Source organism: Labeo rohita, chromosome 21, assembly GCF_022985175.1.
Source record: "Labeo rohita strain BAU-BD-2019 chromosome 21, IGBB_LRoh.1.0, whole genome shotgun sequence".
NCBI lineage: Eukaryota > Metazoa > Chordata > Actinopteri > Cypriniformes > Cyprinidae > Labeo > Labeo rohita.
In genome coordinates this window covers 5,912,796-5,934,714 of record NC_066889.1, presented here as the reverse complement: position 1 = coordinate 5,934,714, position 21,919 = coordinate 5,912,796, and the positions used below count along the sequence as shown (strand labels likewise).

Here is a 21,919-nt window from a genome sequence, read left to right as displayed (position 1 = left end):
TAAATATGAGACAAAAGACATAGAGGGACATTTTTTGCACCAATATTTTACATTTTAGGGCATAACTGCATTTGTGGAGTTGTTGCCCTGCATCATATTTGTGAACAGTCAACTGGCCTGTATGAAATAAGATGACGTAAAGGTCTGGGGGTGGGGCCAGCGCGTTAACTGCATTAAAATATTTAAATTTTGTTATGTTTCATAACTAATTAAGCTAGTGTTAAACTGACAGCCCTAATTTAAATATCAAAGTTATATTTAAATTATACACATTACAGTAAAAAAATTCAACAAGGAAATAAATGTTTAAAAAAATATGATTTCCAAAAAATGCTGTTCTTTTGAATTTGTATCCTTCAAAGAATCCTAGCATGGTTTCTGCAAAAATATTAAGCAGCACAACTTTTCCAAATTTATTAATATCATATGCATCAAATTGGTATATTAAAATGATTCCTGAAGGATCATGTGACACTGAAGACTGGAGTAATGACTGTTAAAAATTCAGTCTTGCCATAATACATTTTTAACAATATTAAAATAGAAAATAGTTTGTTTATTTATTTATTTTTTTAAATAAATGTAAATAATAGAAGTCCTAAATTTTTGATCAGAGTTAAAATAAACATATACTAATATATATATGTATTTATATATTAAAAAGAAAAAAAATCTGTAAAATATATGCAGGTCCTAAGATTTACCTTGTAATTGCACTTTTTCTTCAATAATATAAATGACATTTTCTGAAATGATTGCTTGAAATGCTTGAAATCAATTCCCAACAATGTTGTTGCTGTAGGTGCTGTAAATGAAATTCATCACAAGACTGCACAAAATTAGTTTTATTTGAGAAAAGGCACATATTCTGAAAATGCTGTGACTTTTTCCAAGTATTTACTTTTAAAAATCTTGAACTGTGTGACTTAACAGATTAAGATTTTATAATTCAGCCGTGTATTAAAATGTATTAAATAGACTGTGTGATCCAAAAAGGGATCTAAAATATAAAAAGTCTTGTCCAGACCCTATAAATTAATTTAATTTTCGTGAACCAGCACAAATGAATGACCAGAAAACCTGCTTGTGAAAACCAAACCCACAAAGGATGTATAGAAAACAAAGCTCTGTATATAACAGAACTTATATGAGATGTTACCCACACTGGGGTAGTAAGAGCACTACATGGAAGCCAGCTCACATTTACAAAGTCCTCATATTTGAGTGACTTAAGATGTAAAGATGTAAATAAGTGATACAGAATTTTCAACACTAAACAGAAGCTGTAAATCCTTACAGGGCCCCTTACATAGTGTTTATACTGTCAGGAGGTTTGAGAAAAGCTGAGCTTTTGCTCCAGAGGGCATTGGTGAGGGAACAGGCGCTGCATACTTTGACCCTTTTGTCCATTTGATGATGGTATTTTTTGGATTAGCTTTCTTTCCCCTCTCTCTCTCTCCCTTCAGTACTCTTATGAAACCAAAGAAGTAGATGTGAAGATGTTCATGGTGTACTTGTGACATTTGTGGCGTTGGCCCATGAGGGAAAGGTTCCTAGATTGAACATGGCCTTTCCCCATGTGTTGATGCCAAGATTGATGGATAGAATGCCAATGATGTTGAGCATGAAGCCTGCCTTTGCCTTCAAAAAAAAGAAAATACAATTAACCATTCATTTTTTGATAAACAGTGTCTCAAGTTAAACTTATGTAAACAAAAAAAAAAGTTGAACCACAAAATGTTGAACCATACCATATCCAAGACTTTGAGGTTGCCGTAGGAGAAAGCAATGGCGTTGGGTGGAGTGGCTACAGGAAGCATGAAAGCCAGCGATGCGCTGATGGTGCAGGGCAGCATCACGTAAAGAGGATGGAGCCCAATGGTTGTGGCCTGAAAATGGAGACAACACACTATTAGCACTGTATTTATTAGCAAGTTACATTTTTGAAAAACGCAGCAACATAGAATATGTGTGATAGATATATTTAGGCTAATTTAGGCTGTGCTAGATATGTTCTTTGTATGCCATGTACTCACCATAGAGGCCAGAATGGGCAGGAATAATGTGGTTGTGGCTGTATTGCTGGAGCACTCTGTGAATGTTCCTACTAGGAAACACAGTATCAGAGAGATGGCGAAGGGTGGGATGCTCTTTAGAGGGGCCAGACTTTCACCCAGCCATTTCGACAGTCCAGACACCTACACAAAGATTAAAAAACAAACAAACAAACATCATGATATTATATTATATTATGAAAATTAAAGAAAATAATCAGTAACCCCCTCATGTACAGTAGTTGCCACTTCACATATTATTTTGGTTCTTCTGCTGTAATGATGAAAAAGCTACTTTTCTAAAACTAAAACAAGTAGATAAGTAATAATTAACTGTGATTTTCCCATTAACTATGTTCTTCTGTAAAAATAACAGCTGTTGAGTGTGTGTGTATCGTTTAACTGGTTGTTTTTATAGTGTGTTTTTCCATTTTGGAAGTTTGCTGGGGCTCCAGCCATATAATACAGTTATTTCATTATATTATATTATATTATATTATATTATATTATATTATATACAGTTGAGGTCAAACGTTCACACAAAATGCTTTTTTATTTTTTATTTAGTACTGACCTGAATAAGATATTTTACATAAAAGACATTTACAAGAGAAAATAATATTGGAATTCATAAAAATTCAAAGGTTTACATACACTTGATTCTTAACACTGTGTTTTTACCTGAATGGTCCACAGCTGTGTTTTTTGGTTTAGTGATAGTTGTTCATGAGTCCCTTGTTTGCCCGCTGTTCTTCAGAAAAATCCTTCAGGTCCCACAAATTCTGTTTTTCAGCATTTTTGTGTATTTGAACCCTTTCTAGCAATAATTGTATTATTTTGAGATCCATCTTTTTACACTGAGGACAACTGAGGGACTCATATGCAACTATTACAGAAGGTTCAAACACTCACTGATGCTCCACAAGGAAAAATTATGCCGGGAGTGAAAACTTTTTGAATTTGAAGATCAGGGTAAATTTAACTTATTTTGTCTTTTGGGAAACATGTATGTATCTTCTGTAGTTTCTGAAGAGCAGTACTGAATGAAAAAAATATGATATTTAGGCAAAATAAGAAAAATGTACTCATATTCATTGATTGATCAAAAGTTTACACCCCTGGCTCTTAATGCATCTCAAAATCATACAGTCATAATTGGAAAGGATTCAAAAACATAAAAAATTCATAAAAATGAATTTGTGGGACCTGAAGGATTTTTCTGAAGAACAGCTGGCAGTTTAACTGTTCAGGACAAACAAGGGATTAAGAATAGAAAAAGTATTAAGAATCAAGTGTATGTAAACTTTTGAACAGGGTCATTTTTAAAAATTCATTTTTATAAATACATTTTGCAGACTCTGCAAGGTGTATGTAAACTTTTGACTCAACTGTATAATTTAACAGGTTGTTTTTTATAGTCATCTTTTAAATTAAATTATCTTGTGGTCCGCTCCGGCCCGCTGGTTGAGAACCAGCGTATTATATTATATTGTATCATAAAATATTATATGCACATACAGTTTAACAGATTGTTTTTATAGTGGTTTTTCCCCCATGTACATTTGCTGAGGCTCCAGATCTGTAATACAGTTAATATATAACTGTATTATATTATATTATATTATATTATATTATATTAGTGGTTTTAAGCCCTATTGACTCACTGTTAAAAAAGTTAATCAGTGACCCCCTCAAATACAGTAGTTGCTCCTTCAAATATTATTTTGGTACTTTAACAAAAACTAGGAGACTAAAATAAGTAGATTAAATAATAATTAACAATGTTTTTTCCATAAACTACACACATTTCTTCTGTAAACAGGTTGTTTTTATAGTGTTTTTTTCCCTCTTGGAAGTTTGCTGATGCTCCAGCAAAACGTAACCTTTGTAACATTTAGGATTTTACACATGGATTTTACAAGTCAGCTTTTAAAGGGATTATTGGATGTCCATTTTCCACAAGTTGGTATGATTCTTTAGGGTCTTCATGGAATGTCTCCAAAATACCTTGATTTAAAATCCTCAGTGGTTGTGTCAAACAACATCTTTTTACCTTGTCAAAAACAGCTCTGTGCACAGCGACCCCTTTCGGTGCATGTCTCTTTAAATTATAATGAGCTACTGCTCACTCCTCCCCTCTCTTCTGTATTATTGTGTATTCTGTGGCACGTTACCATCAAAAACAAAACTAATCCACTGCATCCTGAGTAAAATAAAGTCTCCTATGTTTACTTCTACATCCAACTACAAAATGCATTGCTTACGAGACATTGTTGTCACTACAGCTGCTCGAGCGTGGAGAAAATGGCAGACATCGTACAGCTGGCTGAGGGGTGGATATATGCTAATATGGGACCGTCCGTCAGTGGTTGTGGGCGGGGCCTGAGCGGTATGATGTCAGAAATGCTCAGAAAATCAAATGGCTTGATAATTGAGACTGTCTAGGTTTTTTTTGAGGCATTAAAAAAGCAAGTGAATAGATTTTTTATAATTGTAGGGTGGTTGTGTCCACATGCTGCTAAGACACATTTATATGCAAACACCATATAAAAGTGAATTTTGCATCTGATGTCCCTTTAATTATGTTGAATATCATTTATTTTATATAAATGACTAATGAATGTAGTTTTATTGTCATTGTCATTTGCTATTCTGTCATTATCTTACCTCACTTCCTTTTGCCAAGGCAAATCCTCCGCCCAGGAGCAGCACTATGTTCCAGGGCATGCGTTCATGTACCACCTTCCAGTTTAGAAGAGTAGGACTACTCTTCAGTTTCTTCTTCTTGTCCTTTTTGTCCTGTTTTTCTCCTTCTTTATAAAACAGATAGTCCAGGTTTAAAATCTAGTTTAAACTTACGGCACAATGTTCCGTTCAAATACTCTGAATGCAGAAGCACTTTACCTTCCTCCACTCCTTCAGCTTCTTCATCTTGTTCATCATTTGCACTCACCAAACATGAACAATTTAACTGAGATGGAATGACGAAGAACAGGGTTGACATGAAAATGGCAACAGTGCCATCGGTGACATATCTTCACAGAGAAAAATAGAGAATAAAAATTAATATGCGAAGAACAACTTTTTTTTAAGTGTGAGCTATTACAGTTTTTAGGTGAAGTTTACTCACTGTCCATCTTGGTTAAAGAGCTCAGTGGCCCAGCCTGGCATGAAGCCTGGTTCTCGTGTGAACCACAAGATCACCAGGATCACAAAGATGACAAGCACTGCGACCTCAGCAAAAGACATCTTGCCCAACTTCTTGTATTCATTCTTCATCACTCTGTAAGCGTCTTTGTCTCCCTCATTTTTTGAACCGCAGCCAAAACTTTTTTTTAAAGCTGAAAAACAAATCACCACAAATTGAAATAATTGAGCTAATAACACTTACTTTATGTCATAGACTCATTGTCTAATTTAATGTAAAGCATGCAAGTTACTTACTTAAAACCTAAGTACATGAACTGCAGCCAAAACCAAGAGAGTGCAAGCATCAGCACCATGTTAGGAAAGGCAAAACCAAACCAGCTGGCAAAGTTGATCACGTCATTGTTTTCTGGAAAAATGCTGCAAATGTGCAAAAATATGTGTAAGAAGAGACCTGACCAGTATCATTTGGCTCCATTACTGCATGCATATTTTTATGTATTTTAATGTTTTTTTCATTTATATATATTTTTATGTATATATATATATATATATATATATATATATATATATATATACTGAGCCTTGCAAAAGTATTCATACCTTTTAATTTTTTCACATTTTTAATGTTGCAGCCTTGTTTTAAACTGCTTTAAATTTTAAATGACTTTTTTTCCCATATCGGCCTACACTCCATACACCATAACGACAAAGCACAAAACAGGTTTGTTAAATTTATTAGACATTAAAAAACCTGAAATGATTCCACTGCATAAGTATTAATTCCTGGGACAGCTGAAATTTAGCTCAGGAGCATTCATATTGCTTATAGATGTTACTACACATCGAGTGAAGTCAATATTTAACGAATTCATTTGAATGAGTATGAGGCACACACCTCTCAATAAAAGATTAAAAGGTCTAAGGTCTAGCAAAAACCAAGCCCTGAGGTCAAAAGAACTGCATGTAGAGCTCAGAAACAGGATTGCATCAAGCCACAGATCTGGTGAAGAGTTCAGAAAAAATTCTGCTGCATTAAAGGTTCACAGAAACATGTAGCCTTCATTATCCATAATGGAAGAAGTTAGGAACGACTAGGCGTCTTCCTGGAGTTGGGCCTCCTGGCCAATCTGAGCAATTGATGGAGAAGGGCTTTGGTAAGAACCTGACGGTCACTCTAGTTGAGCTCAAAGCAACAAAGCACCTAAAGAACTCTCAGAGAAAACAAGATTCTCTGGTCTGATGAACCTCTATTCCAAGCATCATGTATGTAGGAAACCAGGCACTGCTCTTCACCTGCGGAGTACCATCCAAAAAGTAACTTGTGCTGGTAGCAGGCTCATGCTGTGGAGGTGTTTTTCAGCGGCAGGGACTAAGGGACTCGTCAGAGGAGAGGGAAAGCTCAATGCACCACAATATTGATATGGCTTTAATGAAAACTCAGTCCAGAGCATTCAGAACATCAGACTGGGCAGAAGGTTCACCTTCCAACAGGACAATGACTCTAAGCACACAGCAAGAGTGGCTTACAGACAAGTCTTTGAATGTCCATGAGTGGCTGAGCCGTAGCCAGGGCTTGAAACCAATCAAACATTTCTGGAGAAACCTGAAAATGTTTGCCAGCTCTCATCCAAGCTGACAGAGCTTGAGAGGTGAAGAAGTAAAAAGAAGAATGGCAGATAATTGCCAAATGCAGATGTGCAAAACTCATCGCATCATACATAAAAAGACTCAAGGCTGTAAAAGTGCGTCAACTAAGTACCGAATTAAGGGTATTAATACTTATGCAATGTACCCTTTTTTCAGTGCTTTATTTTTAATGTGCAAAGTTGTCAAAAAACATTTTTTGCGTCATCATTATGGTGTATGGGGTGTAGATTGATGTGGCTGCAACATAAAATGTGAAAAAATGAAGGTGTATGAATACTTTTGCAAGGCACTGTGTATATACATATGCATTGTTATCAAATATTATCATTTTTTAAAAACAGGATAAAATAATTGTTAAAATAACAGGATACTTGACAAACGTACTCATCCATTTGGCCCTTGAGAATAAGATTTGGTGTGGTGCCTGTTAGGGTGGCAGTTCCTCCAATGCTGGCGGAGTAACACACAGATAGACTCATTCCTTTAAAGAGACGAAGGTACTTTGCTTCACGTTCTTTCCTTCTGCGTTCAGAAAGTACATTGATTGCTTCCTCCACATCTGGTTTGTCTGTCAAGATTTAAAACAGATGGAATGTAAGTTTTAAGACTGTACTTTAGGCTATTACTACTGATTAGTCAATAGTGACAATGCTGTATATCATGTTGAAGTTTCAAAAAGCTCATTTTGTCTGCAACTGATGACTGAGATGCAAAGTGGCACCATGCTTTTATATTTAACGACAGAGTGAGAGTGTCACTAAAATGAGTGGAATAAAGATGTGTTCACCCCATGTTGTAATTACCGTCATTTCGAGATGACACAACATGTTCTAATCAGTGCTGTTCACATCCTCAGACTCGTATCAACACTAAAATAGGCTGAATCTGCAACAGTCAGGTGATACAAGTCATAGCGCTCCGAGAATTCCTAGTTTATAAGGTGCAATTACAAATTCCATGCGGACATGAATGCTTTTTACAAGTTTTGAATCTCATAATTATGGTAATTACGACATGGTGTGAACGCACGTTTAGTCCACTCATTTCGGTTGACAATCTCATTCTCTCGTTTCATATAAAAGCATGGTGCCACTGTGCATCTCAGTTATCGATTGCAGTCAAAATGAGCTTTTTGAAATGTCAGATCAACTGAACCGATTGCTTTGCAAAATGATTAATTCCTTGAAAGCATTTGAAACACGAATGCTGGCAGCTGATTGTCAAAACGGTGTCTAGGCAATGGCAACAGCCCAAATGCAAAGATTCTTTACAAACCATTTGCAAATATTTAAAATTTTTTTTACATACATATAATAATAACTAAATAAAAACTAAACCTACTGTGCCTTGCGAAAGTATTCATACCCCTTCATTTTTTCCCGTTTTGCTATGTTGATATGTTAAACTGCTTTAAATGACTTATTTCCACATCCGTCTACGCTCCACACACCATAACGGCAAAGCAAAAAAAAAAGTTTTTAAGGTCTTTGCAAATTTATTACAAATAAAAAACTGAAATAAGTACATGCATAAGTATTCATGCCCTTAAAAATGTGATAAAATAAAGGGGTATGAATACTTTCGCAAGGCACTGTAAATTACCATATCAACACCTTCTAGTGGCAAACCATCGCAATTTCGAATTGCTTCGAAACACAAACAGTATGACATAACGGAACCTCATTTGCTGAACTCATGTGAATTCAGAGCTTTATGAGATATTTAAGATAGTACACCCCTGATGCTTGTTCACACCATATCGTAATTACTGTAATTTCAAAATGACAACATATGACGTTCTACTTGGAGCTGTTCACACCCTTGAACTCGAAACTATCGCACTACTATCAATGCCTAAACATAGCGCATAATGAACCTGAGGTGGTCAGGTGGTACAAGCTGCAGTTCTTAGAAAATTCCCAGTTCACATGTTGTAATTACACGTTCTATGAGGACGTGAACCCATTTTACAAGTTGGTATCTCGGAATTACGGTGATTATGATATGGCTTGAATGCACCTTTAATCAGGAGTCCATATTAAATTGAACACGGATGAAAACGAGGCTTACAGTCGTTACAATGGAATGGACTACGTAAAGGTACTAGATCATGAAATGACAACTTTCCAAATTGTTTTACTGCGTATTTGTCTAATGAAAGTTTTTTTTCCTCTGAAAATGTTTAGTTGAAAAATCAATATCTAACCTAGATGCTTACTCCACACTTAGATAACTACGCTACACTGACTATATAAAATAATAAAACAATTTAAATTCAGTGTTCGCAAGTTTATTTGCTGAGCAGTAGAATAATTAAAAAAACTGTCAACATGTCAGACTTACTGTTGGGTTTGTCTTCAGTGATGTTGTCTATAGGTTGTTTGATGCTGACCTCGGCCAACTCAAACGCTTGGTTATCTCGGCCTCCCCTAATCTCTTTCTCATCAGCATCTGCCTCTGTTGCACTGAGCTGTTCAAGAACAGCTTGAGAAATGGGCAACATCATGGCTGTGGTGGCTGTATTGCTGATCCACATGGAGAGGAAGGCTGTCACAATCATGAACCCCATCATCAACCTACAGAAGTCAACAGACAGGAAAAACTGGTGAGTGTGTGATACAAAAATATAGTAGACTGGAAGTTTTTAATTTGTGTGATCTTACAAAGCAGGCCGAACTCCAACTACTAGGAGGACACTCAGAGCAATGCGCTTATGGAGATTCCAGTGTTCAACAGCTATAGCGACCAGCAGACCCCCAATAAACAGCATGTTGGTGTCCTTTAGATACTCAACACAGACCTGGAAGACAAAGTAACAGTTACATATTTAGCTCTGCTCAACATGGCTTAGGTTTAAATAGCAATGCTCTTTTTACTGTTCTTTTTTTGCTCTCTTGCGAAACTATTCCCACGTGAAACGTTTGTGCTGCAGATGACAGGAGTAAAACTATTCCATTGCTTTTGCAAAACTTTGTCAAGAGAACGCAAAAGATTAACAATTGAATGCAACGTTTCTCAGGGAAATGCAACACCTTTACAGGAAAATAGTAAAGTTTTGAAATGGATGCAAAAAGCATTTTACTTTCCATCTCATACACTGTAAAAAAATAAATAAAATTGTTTCAACTTAAAAAAGTAAGTGTTCGTACTGCCTTAAAATTTTAAGTTTAGCCAATATGTAATGTTAAGTTGTACTACATGAAAATGTGGATATTTGAGTTAAGTAAACATAAAATTTTAAGGCAGCACGAACACTTACTTTTTTAAGTTGAATACTCTCTTGTATACTGTATAGGAACTACATACTGTTACAAAATAGTATACATAAATGCATACGCAATGGTAAACATTTCAATCAGTAGTATAAAATTCACCTCTCAGAAATAACTTAACAAAAACGTTGTTTTCTATTGATTCTATTATTCTATTGATTATTTTGAATATATATGAGGTACAGTACATGGCAAATTTTCTCAAGGAAAAAAAAATCTCTTAATAAAACTGTAAAATATACATGAGAGTAAGCTGGTACTATTATAATATTGGAAGTTAAAATGAACTGTTGTATACAAAGACTTAAATTACACTCAATAAAGTTTTTATAATACTAAAGTTACTTTACAATTACATTACTTTACAATTCTATTTCCGCTCCAATTTGTTTTGAGAAATATAATCATTTAAATGATGGCTGTCATAACGTGACAGATTTATTAAAATAAATAAAAGAACAATAAAAAAATATAATGACTATGTTTTCTAGCTGACTAACAAGTTTATGGACATAATAACATAACCTATTGTTTACAAGCTGTTATACTGATGCTATTGAAACACTGACTGAGCGATTGCATGAGACAAGATACGGATTTTGATAAGTTGTAGGCCTGCTCTTTTATTTAACATACCTTCCTTTATTTATTCATGTTTATTTTGCGCTGTAATTTGTTTAAGCAGATGCAATGATCCGTTCACCTGCCGCTTCTCTTGAACTGAGACGCTACATAGTAAACAGTGCCAAAATGGTATTTATTATTTAAATATTGTAATAAAATAGACAGAATTTGAATTTGACAGAAATCTGTTTTATATCAAAAGTAACAAAGCACAAAGCTTATTGCGATTTATAGAGTGTTTTCACAACGCGTCATCAATCATCCATATTGGCGGCACTGAACGTAAACAATGCCGCTGAACCAAATGGAACATGCAAATTTTTCTGATTATTGCTGCTGAAAATAGTCAATCATTGTCATGTTTTGGGCTGTACTAATCGGTCAGACCGGGAAAAACATTTAGAGCACTATAGACTGCCAAAAGTTATAACAAATTAAGGTGAAGTGTGCAAAAAACTGTCTGAGGAGCAAAAGGCGATTGTGGTTGGCCAGGATTTGAACCAGGAACTGAACCAGGATTTCCAAGGTAAGAATTTTGACAACATTTGTCTTTGTTCTTATCATTTCCAGTCAGGTAGGTGGAATGTTAGGCTATATCTCAATTAATACTGCTCGTACATATCTTTACCACCTATCAACTTTAGTTTGTCAAACTATTGCACCCTTTCCTGCTCACTAAGTCATTCTGTATATGATTTAGCAGCTTCCACACATTTTATCCATGGTTTAGACAGCATAAACTGGCAGAACAAAGTATTCAGTAGTACATTAACCATGTAATCAATGCTGTTGTTCACATCTAAGTATCTCCAATAAAGCCGCACATTCAAGAAACTGACCACACTGTGACATAAGTGCAAACCCCCTATTGCATGGGAGGCATGGTTCTGTTCTGTTCATTAACTGGAACTAATTGAATTCTTGGGTTTTAAGGGTTTTTCATCAGTATTTTTTTTACCCAGTCCTAGAAATAACATTAGCCATTTTGCATTTTTTTAATCAGCAGTTTTGTGTAAAAATTTGCTGGCAGTCTGAAAAAGACAGCTGAGATCATTCATTGATCAAGTTGAGCCGTGTGCAATGGTTGTATTTCCTTATTGACAGGCTAATTAGGCTAAATACCTAAAAACACTCAGTTCTCTTAAAAGACATAAAGATAAGGAATATAAAAGACAGATTACAGTATGTTTGAAGACATGTTCCAGCGTGTTCATAAAAACTGCTTTTATGGCCCATAAAGTTCTTGAATCATCAGAGATAATGCTTCTACAAATAGATTTCATGCTGATGAAGGTAAGTCTCTTCCGCGGTGTGATCATTTTTGTTTTTTTAAAGTAGTTTTCTGTGACTTTAGTGGTTGTGATGATGATTATATAAGTGATCTTCTTTTATGATAACTATTACGCAATTATATTAACGATTACGGTGTGAGTAGTTTGCTTGTCCATTTTGTTTAGGTACAGTATAATGATTCAAAATCCTAATTATGGATTTTTTTTTTATAAGATACCTTTCCAGACTCCATAATGCCCATCAAGGGGAAGAGGATGACAGGCAGCAGGGCAGTGACGGCCAGCGGCATGCACTCTGTACACCAGTACAGTGCCATCAGAATGATGGCAAAACCACATCTTGCCTCCTAAAGAACAGAAATGTCACACAGTAAGTGAACTAGAGAATACATCATCTTTTCAAGTAGCAGTAGCACACATTTCTATAGAAGAGAATTATTGTATGCCAATGAGATGCATACATTAAAGACGCAATCTTAGATGCAGCAATCCTTTCATCTAGACGAGGACAGGGTGGGATTCAGTTTGGATCTCCTGAAGGTACTAGGGGTCACTACTGTATCTCTGAAGACCTATTTAGACTCATCTATAGCCCTCAGAACACTGATAAAAGCAACCCTTGATCATAAACGTCTATAAACATTTTTTAATGCATTTTCTTTTATGGATGGTCTCATTTTATGGAGGAATTTTATTACTAGAGAAAAGGCAGTGCAATCTATTTACCCCGTAAAGTTTGACATAGAAAATAAAAGTCTTTAAAAAAGTTTTTTAAAAGTAATAGTCTGTTGAACCTTTAGACTTGCTTTTTGTTGAGTATCATATTTGATACATCAAGTGTTTATGGCACTTATAATGTGATGTAATGAGACATTACATCGTTACAATATTTTATTGTAATGGTTTTACCAGATATTTTTAAACTCACTTTATCTATCTATCTATCTTGTACTAAGTGACAGCTTAGATATTTGAGTTGATTCAACCTAAAATTTTAAGGTAGCTGGGTAACTTACCCAGCTGTTATGTTTAACAAACCAAAATTTTTAACTCAACTCAAATATATAAGTTGTCACTTAGTACAACTTAACATTTTAAGTTGACTAAACTTATTTGAGTTGACTGAACTTAAAATTTTAAGGCAGCATGGTAACAAATTATTTTAAGTTGACTCAACAAATTGTGTTTTATTTATTTATTTATTATTTTTTTTTAATGTAGTAGCAGGTAAGGTATATAATGTTTATATGTTTATATGTGAATTAAATTTGATTGGATACAATAATATATATATATATATATATATATATATATATATATACACACACACACACAGACATATTTCTAAATATGATATTTGGATTATCAACTAATCCTGGATGGTTTAAATCCAGTAAGTGTTCATATTAAAATATGAACAATATAAAAGTTATTGTTTACTTATTTAAAAATTAGTAAAGATTTCACAGCAAAGACACATGTACCACAACTTGAAGGACATTTTTTAAATTATTACCAGTAGGTCTTTAAATTGCAAAAAATTATCGGATGACAGAAGGCATGTATTAAAAGATTGTGTACAACAGGTTTTTTCAGAAAGTTTTTGATCATGTTGGTAATTTAGAGGCAATTTTGTGTATCAAATATGACACAGTAGGCTTATAGGGTTAAACTTCCCAATACGGTCTGGTTTTATGTATGAAAAATAATTTTAATAAATTAAAACATTTTAATAAGAGTATGCCATTTGATGGATTGCATAACTTATATTTTATCTTGTGTAAGGGCTTTTAAAAAATACAAAAAATAAAGTGCATTGAATAGTTTAGTCACTTGGATGTCTTTTTATTGACCTTATAAAATCAGTATTTGAGTCAAATATCCAGTTTAGTTCAATATTTTTTCAGCTGAGGCTCTCTAGGGCATAGTAACCTGGTCTTGAGTCTTGACTTTATTTTCTTTGTTTGTGACTTGAGGATGACCTCTGCAAGCTGTGTAAATAGAGTGTCCAGCGTTCCGCAGCGTTCATAAATAAGAACAGTGCATTTTTCAAAATTGTGCAGACGTCACATTGTCATATTTCAGTCATTTGGCTATTATAACTTCATACAGACAAAATGTAGATGCATAGAGAGACAGTTTTGCTTAAGATGTTCAAGGGCTTTGCAGAAGATTTTTACTAAATATTTCAGCCTCAGCAGAGAGGCACTTACCGGAGTTGGGATGACCAGCGGCAGGGGCAATATAAGAAAGGGGGTGATGAAGATGATGAAGTAGTTTCTGTTAACCCACAGCCAGCGTAGTGCCAATGCCATGTTTTCCGGCCTTCAGCTGCAGATGTCAGGTGTGTGCTGAATGGAGAGGACAGCGAAATGCTGATGGTGTGAGTGCAGCAGAGGAGGTTGAGCATGATCAATGTGTTTATAGACGTCGTCACATAAGAAAAATTAAACATTAACTGTGTGAACAAGGGGAGGGTGAATAAGGGGAAGAAGGAGGGGAGGGGAGGGGAGGGTGTTTCTAAAGCTACAATTCATTGCATTGTTGAACCACTGACTAATGGATTTATTAAAAGCATATCTGAACTTTTCACACTGCCAGTGTCATCATGGAAGAGCAGGTGTCAACCCGATAAGTGTCTATTTTACACCAGAGATATGTAAAGAATGTTTCTTACAGTTCCCTTCTGGGAAAATAACACACAAAAGTACAGGAGCATGTGGAAATATAATTATCATTGTGCTGGGCTGTAAAGTCACTCCCCTGTGAGTTGTTTGGATAATGCGTTTTTTTTTTCCGGGTTTCTTTTTAAGAGTAAAAATGAAGTTCCAAAAAGATTTAACAGTAACAGTTAATTTGTTAACACTAGTTAATGCATTAAGTATCATTTATATATATTTTTAACAGCATTTGTTATTCTAAGTTACTTTTTTATTTATAAATAAGCTTTTATATACTATAAAAATTCATATGTTTGATTTATACAAACATTAAAAATGTACATTTTAAGATGGTTTAAAAGTGAATGTTAGAGCACTGAACATTATTGGAAAGGGTTGCCCAGGGCCGTCCTTAGGGCGGTGCAACTGGTACCCCGCGGAGAATGGACCGACGGCCTCACCTATTTAATGAATTTAATTCCAAAGAAATTGAGAGATTTTCCATTTCTATGGAATCAAAAAGAATTTTCTCCAGCATTTCCTGCTGGATTCCCAAACCTTGCCGTTATTATTTACAGTTATAAAATAGGATGTAGACTGACTGTCAAAAAAACAAACGCAAATAATTCCAGGTAGGAGACAGCTGATTTTTATTTCTTGTGAAAACTTTCTCTGAATTCAGAAGAAAATGTTCAGACATGCATAAACACTGCACTGTTATCTTGTTTAACGCACAATCTACAGTTTAAAAGTTTGGGGTCAGCATGGGTTTTAAATGAACACTTTAATTTAGCAGGGATGCTTTTGATAGAGTGACAGTAAATATTTTTATTTTAAATAAATGCTGCTTTTTTGAGCTTCATATTTATTAATGACTTTTGGAAAATAAAATGTGCAAAAATGTTTCAGGAAAATATTAAGCAGCCAACTGTTTTAAACATGTATAATAACACATTTTTCTTGAACACTAACATGTTAGACTGATTTCTGAAGGATCATGAAATACGTGTTTTTGATCATATAAATGTACTTGGTGAACATGAGAGACTTCTTTCAAAAACCTTACTACCACAAACCTTTGAACAGACGTTTACATATTTCTGTTAATAAATGACAATACGTTAATGTATGGAACAGATGACCGGGTGTTTCGAATAGTGAGAAATCAGTCAATTTAAACATATTGTATTTTTCTGTATAACAATGTGTTTATTGAGATGTAACAAAATATAACAGTGTAATACAGCAGTATTGTAGTTAGAATAGGAGGGATAAGTTGAGAATACAAAACATGCATAGAAGACATACAACAAGTATTTTTCTATGGTTAGTGTTACACCTTAGTGTTGCCTTTTATTATTTTCTTGTTTTATCCTCTTTTTTTGTGCCTTTACATTTTGCCTTTTACAGTTCTGTAATTTCACTTTAAAGAGTTATAGTTTTATACAGCCTTTTGCAAGAGCATATGAATTGATCTTACTTTTCCACAAAGAGGGTTAAAGAATGTTTCATACAAAATTTTCATAAAACCCAGATTCATTCATAAGAATGATGTGCTGAGCATGATTACTGTAATAAATTCAGATTAGTAAGGAAATTATCAGCCAAGCATGTGATACACCTGATAATCTTCAATTCGGTTCAGACTGAGACCTTACAGTTTTATCAGCATTAATTAGTAACCTTTAAAGACTTTGAACTCTCTATTTGTAATTATTAAGGACGTACTTTGAAAATTAAATTAATAGGAGTTGTTCATCTTTAAAGCCCATTGAGCAGTGCAATGAAAAGCCTCTTTCATCTATTATGGCTGTAACGGCTTAATATGTGCTAAAGGTTTAACATATATATTTCGTCAAAGCTTTGTACTTTTTTTTTACCATCTGTAGAGTCTGTTCCTTAGAGATAAAGCCCCATGCATGTTACGTAATCTCACTTAACCTTTGGAGTGCATGTACTATGGTATGTGAGGACAGCTTTCAAAGAAACCCTTAACAGTGCCCAAATAATTAATAATACTTTCACAGCCTATATGATGATGCATGTAATTTCCACAGATGTTACTGTCAGGTTCTTCATCCTTGTCTAAGGGTTTCCTAGTCTAGACACGGAAAGTATTTAGATACTCTCTCTTTACAATGCCATAATAACAGTAGCTTTATGGAGATGTTCAGCATGATTATAAATGATCTTCTTTAGTACATTGAGCTTTGATGCTGGATCTTGGCTGCCGCAAGACTCTGTAGTCATCTTTATGGCTGTCTAACAGACACCAAATCATTCTGTCACAGTTGATTGGAAATAATCTCAAGGTCGTGAACTATTGTTTCTAAGTGCATGCACCCTCCCTAACCTAAAAAACTAACCAAACCAACCAAAGACTGTAGGTCTGCCGCAGTCAAAGAAAGGTCATCTGAGGTATTCCGATTACTGATATTACATGACATATCAATTTCAGTCAGTTGGACTTTCATTTGGAAATGGCTGTATGGGTTAAGTCAAGATAATACTTTAAATGCTGAACTACCTTGTTTCTGAATTTGAACTTTTATCTCTTTTTCAATGACCTACTTTTGGATTTTGACCTCAATAAAAGACAAAGTCCATTCATTATACATTGTCATCTAATTTAGACACTGCAGTTTGTGCTATTTATGATTAATAACGTTTGGCAGGACATCAAGTTATGGCCTTACAGGAAATACCAAGAATCAAAATTGATATGAGTTATCTGCGATACCACTTTACTGCAGTAGAAATTACTAATTATTTACTAAAATATCTACTAAGCTACTTAATCGCAATAATAAAAATGAACAATTCAATTGTTTTAATCTACTTTAAGTCATAATAATAAAGACAAGGTTTATATAAGGTTTTTTCAGTTTATAGCCACTAAAATCAAATAATAATGACTGGTTAATAGGAATAACATTAATCCTACTTTATTTATAAGCCTGTCTGTCGGTCTATCTTTTCTAGGATCTGGTCTGCAAAAAAGCAACACTTAAATAAAACATTTCATTACATTTACATTTACATTTACATTTATTCATTTAGCAGATGCTTTTATCCAAAGCGACTTACAGGTGGGGAATACATCAAGCGATTTGTCCTAAAGAGGCAAAACGACTTCAGAAGTGCTCATAATACCATATAACAGGCATTGTTCGGATAAGTACAGCTAGAAAGGGAAAAGAGTAGAATAAAGCATTCTGAGCACTTTTGAGATATTGAGCTTCAAAGTTTTTTGCGTTCCATAGACTTCTATAGATAGAACTTTTTTTGTTTTCTAAAAAAAAAGGCCCAAAATGTACACAGCTTACAAAAGAAATATCACATAATGTAAATAAGTTGTCACTGAAAAAGAATATGTCAGATAGAACCTTATAATTCTAAGGCAACGATTTAAAGAAAACATTTAAAGTTCTTTAGAGATTTAATGTTCCAACAAGCCTGCTTGATCAGTTACCAAAGAAGAATGTCAAAATTATTTAGCAAAATAAAATTTTCTTATCAAAGTAATAAAATGTTTTGCAAAAATGAGTACAAAAGTTAAAACAACAACAACAAAAAATGTAGTAAAGCTATTTTTATCAACAGGTAAGTATATAGCACCAAAACTTTTAAAAACAAGTAATTTCCTGATAGTTAAGAGTGTTTTATAGCCTACTGAATCATACTCAGACTTAATGCTGTCAACAATGAAACCACTTGGAGAGAACTGCCAGGTGACTTATTTCTTAGCATAAAAGAAGACAGTGGTACAAGAGGAATACCAAATTATTTTTTTAAAGGAACACTCCACTTATTTTTGAAAATAAGTTCAAAATTATTTGAAAATAAACTGTAAATCATATGTTAAAAATGCTATTTTTCACTACTGAATGGGCTCAAAAGCAAGATTTTCCATAATTTAGCTCAATAGCATTTGAGGAGAATCACTTACAGTCACAAAACCAACTCATATATCAGATGTAAATCATATGTTAAAAATGTGATTTTAAAAATGTTGCTTTTAAACCTATTGGGTAGTGAAAAACTTTACTTTTAACATATGATTTACAGTTTATGCTAATGATGAAAAATGTAAAAGGTGTGCATTATAGTTGACACCTACATTAACATTTTACAGTTTATGTAGTTTTAAAAAGAATGCAAGTATTTCATCACTGTCAGTTATATTTTAAAACACCTAGTATTTGAAAAATTAATCTATAATTGCAGTTATCAAAGTGTCTTGGAAATTATATTTTATCGCTATTTCAATCTGAATAATATTTAGGCCTAATTATTCGACAACTACTGCTCTTCCAAAGCTGACTAATTAAGTAAATTCGATCTTAAGAAGGTCTAGCTGATCATGACTTATTATTAGATAAATTGTGTGCAGCTGTTTTTTCCCAATAGTCTTTATTATGGTTTAATTTTTATTTGCATAAAATAAAACAATGTGTGATTATCCCAGAGAAACAATCTGATTTATTTAAGAAAGAGGTGTACCACAGGGCTCAATATTGGGTCTTCTGCTTTTTTCTATTTTTACAAATGATCTTCCCTTTGCACTCTTCTGTTCATCTTTATGCAGATGATACTATAATTTATAATTTTAATTCCCACTTAACTCAAATTCAAAATATGTTCCCATCAGGTTTAATGCTTTGCAAGATTGGCTGCTTTTTTAATAATTTACTACCTAACAAAGATAAATCTCATGCCGTGGTCTTTGGTACAAAGCATATGTTTAAATTAAAATTTAACACTGGGTAAAATATGGCTGTTTTTCAGATGTACAAAACAGTTTTTCAGTAAAATATCCAAGTCTCTTATTCATTGACTTTTACTTAAATTTTGACTTGACTTTTATTAAAATTTTGTTATTTACAATCCCCTGTTGTTAAAAAATATACTTTAAAATACAACTTTAAATGCTACGGGTCATTACCTAAAACCGCCAGCGGGTAAAATTTACCAATGCTAATGACCTTTTGATATGGCTAAAACATATTATGTCACTGAATTATTTATTTATTTATAATTTGAATTATAAATTATAAATTGAATTATATTATAAAATATATATTTTTTATTATATCATAGATATATTATTTTATTTTATTTTGTTTCCCCCAGGAAGTGGGCAAACTATAGAATAAATAGCAGTGAACAATCACTGAATAAAAATTAATAATTAATCCAAGAACATTTATGAGTAGGCTAAAATAAACTTTGAATTAATTATTAATTTTTGTTTTGCAGTTTTTATCATTTATTGTATGCTTCCGTGTTGCTATCTATTCTAGTCTGCCCATTTCCGGGAAAAAATATTTAAATTATTATCACTCAATATGGTCTTTGTAGGGTGTTGTAGTCATTTAAATAACATGGTTGTAACGATATGAAGGAGACGAGAGGCGAGCGGATCCATTTGCAAGCTTTTATTGTTTGGACGAGACAGATACATAGTAGAGCAGGCAGAGTCGAGACAACAGCAAGCAGGTAAATTAGGGCGATGCACAATAGAAGTCCGTGAGTCAGGCGTGGGGTCGAACAGGAGCGAATGGGAGCAATACAGATAATCCAGGGAGAGTAAACGATAGTCCAGGCGAGAAGTCAAACACGGGAACGAGGAGACTAGGAACTCTGGAAACTAGGGAACGCTAACAACACAACAATACAATCTAACAATCTGTGGTTTGCAAGTGGGAGGACCGGGGCTTTTATACGGTCTCTGATTGGACGCGGGAGAAGAGCAATGGCTGATGGGGAATGTAGTCTGGGGTGTAGTGCAACAGTCAGAGTGTGTAAGTGAGGTGAGAGTGACATCTGGTGGTGAGCGAAGAACAGGACACCGAGCAGATTCATGACATAGCCCCCCCCCAAGGAGCGGCTTCCAGACGCTCCAACAGAATAACAGTCCAGGGGAGCGGTGGGGTGGGAGCGAGTCAGGGCGAGGGCTGGAGGACCAGGTCCATGTGGGAAGCCCAGAGATTGAGGCAGGACCGACAGAGCAAGTACCCTCCAGGGTGGGGCCGGAGGCGGAGCAAGAGCCCTCCAGGGTGGAGGTGGAGCAGGAGCCTTCCAGGGCGGAGCAGGAGGCGCAGGAGGCGCAGGAGCCCTCCAGGGCGGAGCCGGAGGCAGAGCAGGAGGCACAGGAGCCCTCCAGGGCGGAGCCGGAGGCAGAGCAGGAAGCGCAGGAGCCCTCCAGGGCGGAGCCAGAGGCGGAGCAGGCAACGCCAGAGCCCTCCAGGGCGGAACCGGAGGCGGGGCAGGCGACGCCAGAGCCCTCCGAGGCAGAACAGGAGGCGGGGCGGTCCTCCAGGGCGGAGCCGGAGGCAGAGCAGGAGGCGGAGCAGCCCTCCAGGGCGAAACAGGAATCTGCGTCACGGTCTGGGACCTGGGGAAAGCAGGGACAGAGGAGGCAGACAGAATAGGGGGAGAAGGCGCAGCAGCCCTCCGGGGCGGAACAGGAGGCTGCATCATGGACTGGGACCTGGGGAGAACAGTGACAGAGGATGCAGACAGAAGAAAGGGAGAAGCAGAGAGTTTAGCGGTTAACGCCCCCTCCATAAAAGGTTCTACGGCAGGCGCCGACACCTCTGGAGGCATTGGCGCAGCTTCTCCGATGGGGAAGGCCTCTGGTGCAGACTTGAGACCAGACGGGACCTCTGGAGCAGATTTGAGACCAAACGGGACCTCTGGAGCAGGAAACTGCGTTATGGCCTGGGACCTAGGAACAGTAGAGACAGAGGAGGCAGACAGAATAAGGGGAGAAGCAGAGAGTTTGAGGCAGAACGCCGCTTCCCTAGGAGGATCTACAGCCGAAGCTGACACCTCAGGAGGCATTGGCGTGGCTTCTCCGACTGGTGAGGCCTCTGGGTCTGTCTCGTGGTCAGGCGGGACCTCCGGAGCATACTTGAGATCAGACGGGAGCTCTGGAGCAGGCTTGAGATCAGACGGGAGCTTTGGAGCAGGCTTGAGATCAGACGGGAGCTCTGGAGCAGGCTTGAGATCAGACGGGAGCGCAGGAGTTGGCTGGCGAACAGATGTGACCTCTGGAGCCGAGTGTGCAGCCCACACACTGAGAATGGCGATCGCCAGCACGCTAGCAGACATGACGTGACAAGGCTCAGGGAGGTCAGACGAGACCTCTGGCACAGACTTGATGACGGGCAGGACTTCTGGAGTCGTCGTCAAGATCTCTGGAGCGTAGCTTGCGG

At 35.9% G+C, this 21,919-nt stretch overlaps 1 protein-coding gene across 1 annotated transcript; it reads right to left on the bottom strand.

Annotated features, from left to right (window-relative positions):
* Positions 1–1,039: 1,039 nt before the first annotated feature.
* slc13a2 (solute carrier family 13 member 2) lies at positions 1,040–14,421 on the bottom strand. The gene is made up of 12 exons (XM_051093910.1): positions 14,253–14,421; positions 12,258–12,386; positions 9,515–9,651; positions 9,195–9,427; positions 7,236–7,419; positions 5,499–5,621; positions 5,185–5,394; positions 4,959–5,089; positions 4,722–4,867; positions 2,037–2,198; positions 1,752–1,889; positions 1,040–1,641 (listed from the first exon to the last, which is right to left on the bottom strand). The coding sequence occupies exons 1-12, from the start codon at positions 14,352–14,354 to the stop codon at positions 1,504–1,506; spliced, it is 1,833 nt and encodes a 610-aa protein (XP_050949867.1). The 5' UTR covers positions 14,355–14,421; the 3' UTR covers positions 1,040–1,503.
* Between the last annotated feature and the right edge of the window lie 7,498 nt (positions 14,422–21,919).

Bases quoted from the DNA above. Each gene is read 5' to 3' on its own strand.
- slc13a2 (XM_051093910.1), bottom strand. From the start codon at position 14,354: ATGGCATTGGCACTACGCTGGCTGTGGGTTAACAGAAACTACTTCATC. The intron at 5,090-5,184 runs GTGAGTAAACTT...TTCTCTGTGAAG, and splicing joins CTCTTTAACCAAGATGGACA to ATATGTCACCGATGGCACTG. The intron at 2,199-4,721 runs GTAAGATAATGA...ATCTTTGTGTAG, and splicing joins CCTTGGCAAAAGGAAGTGAG to GTGTCTGGACTGTCGAAATG.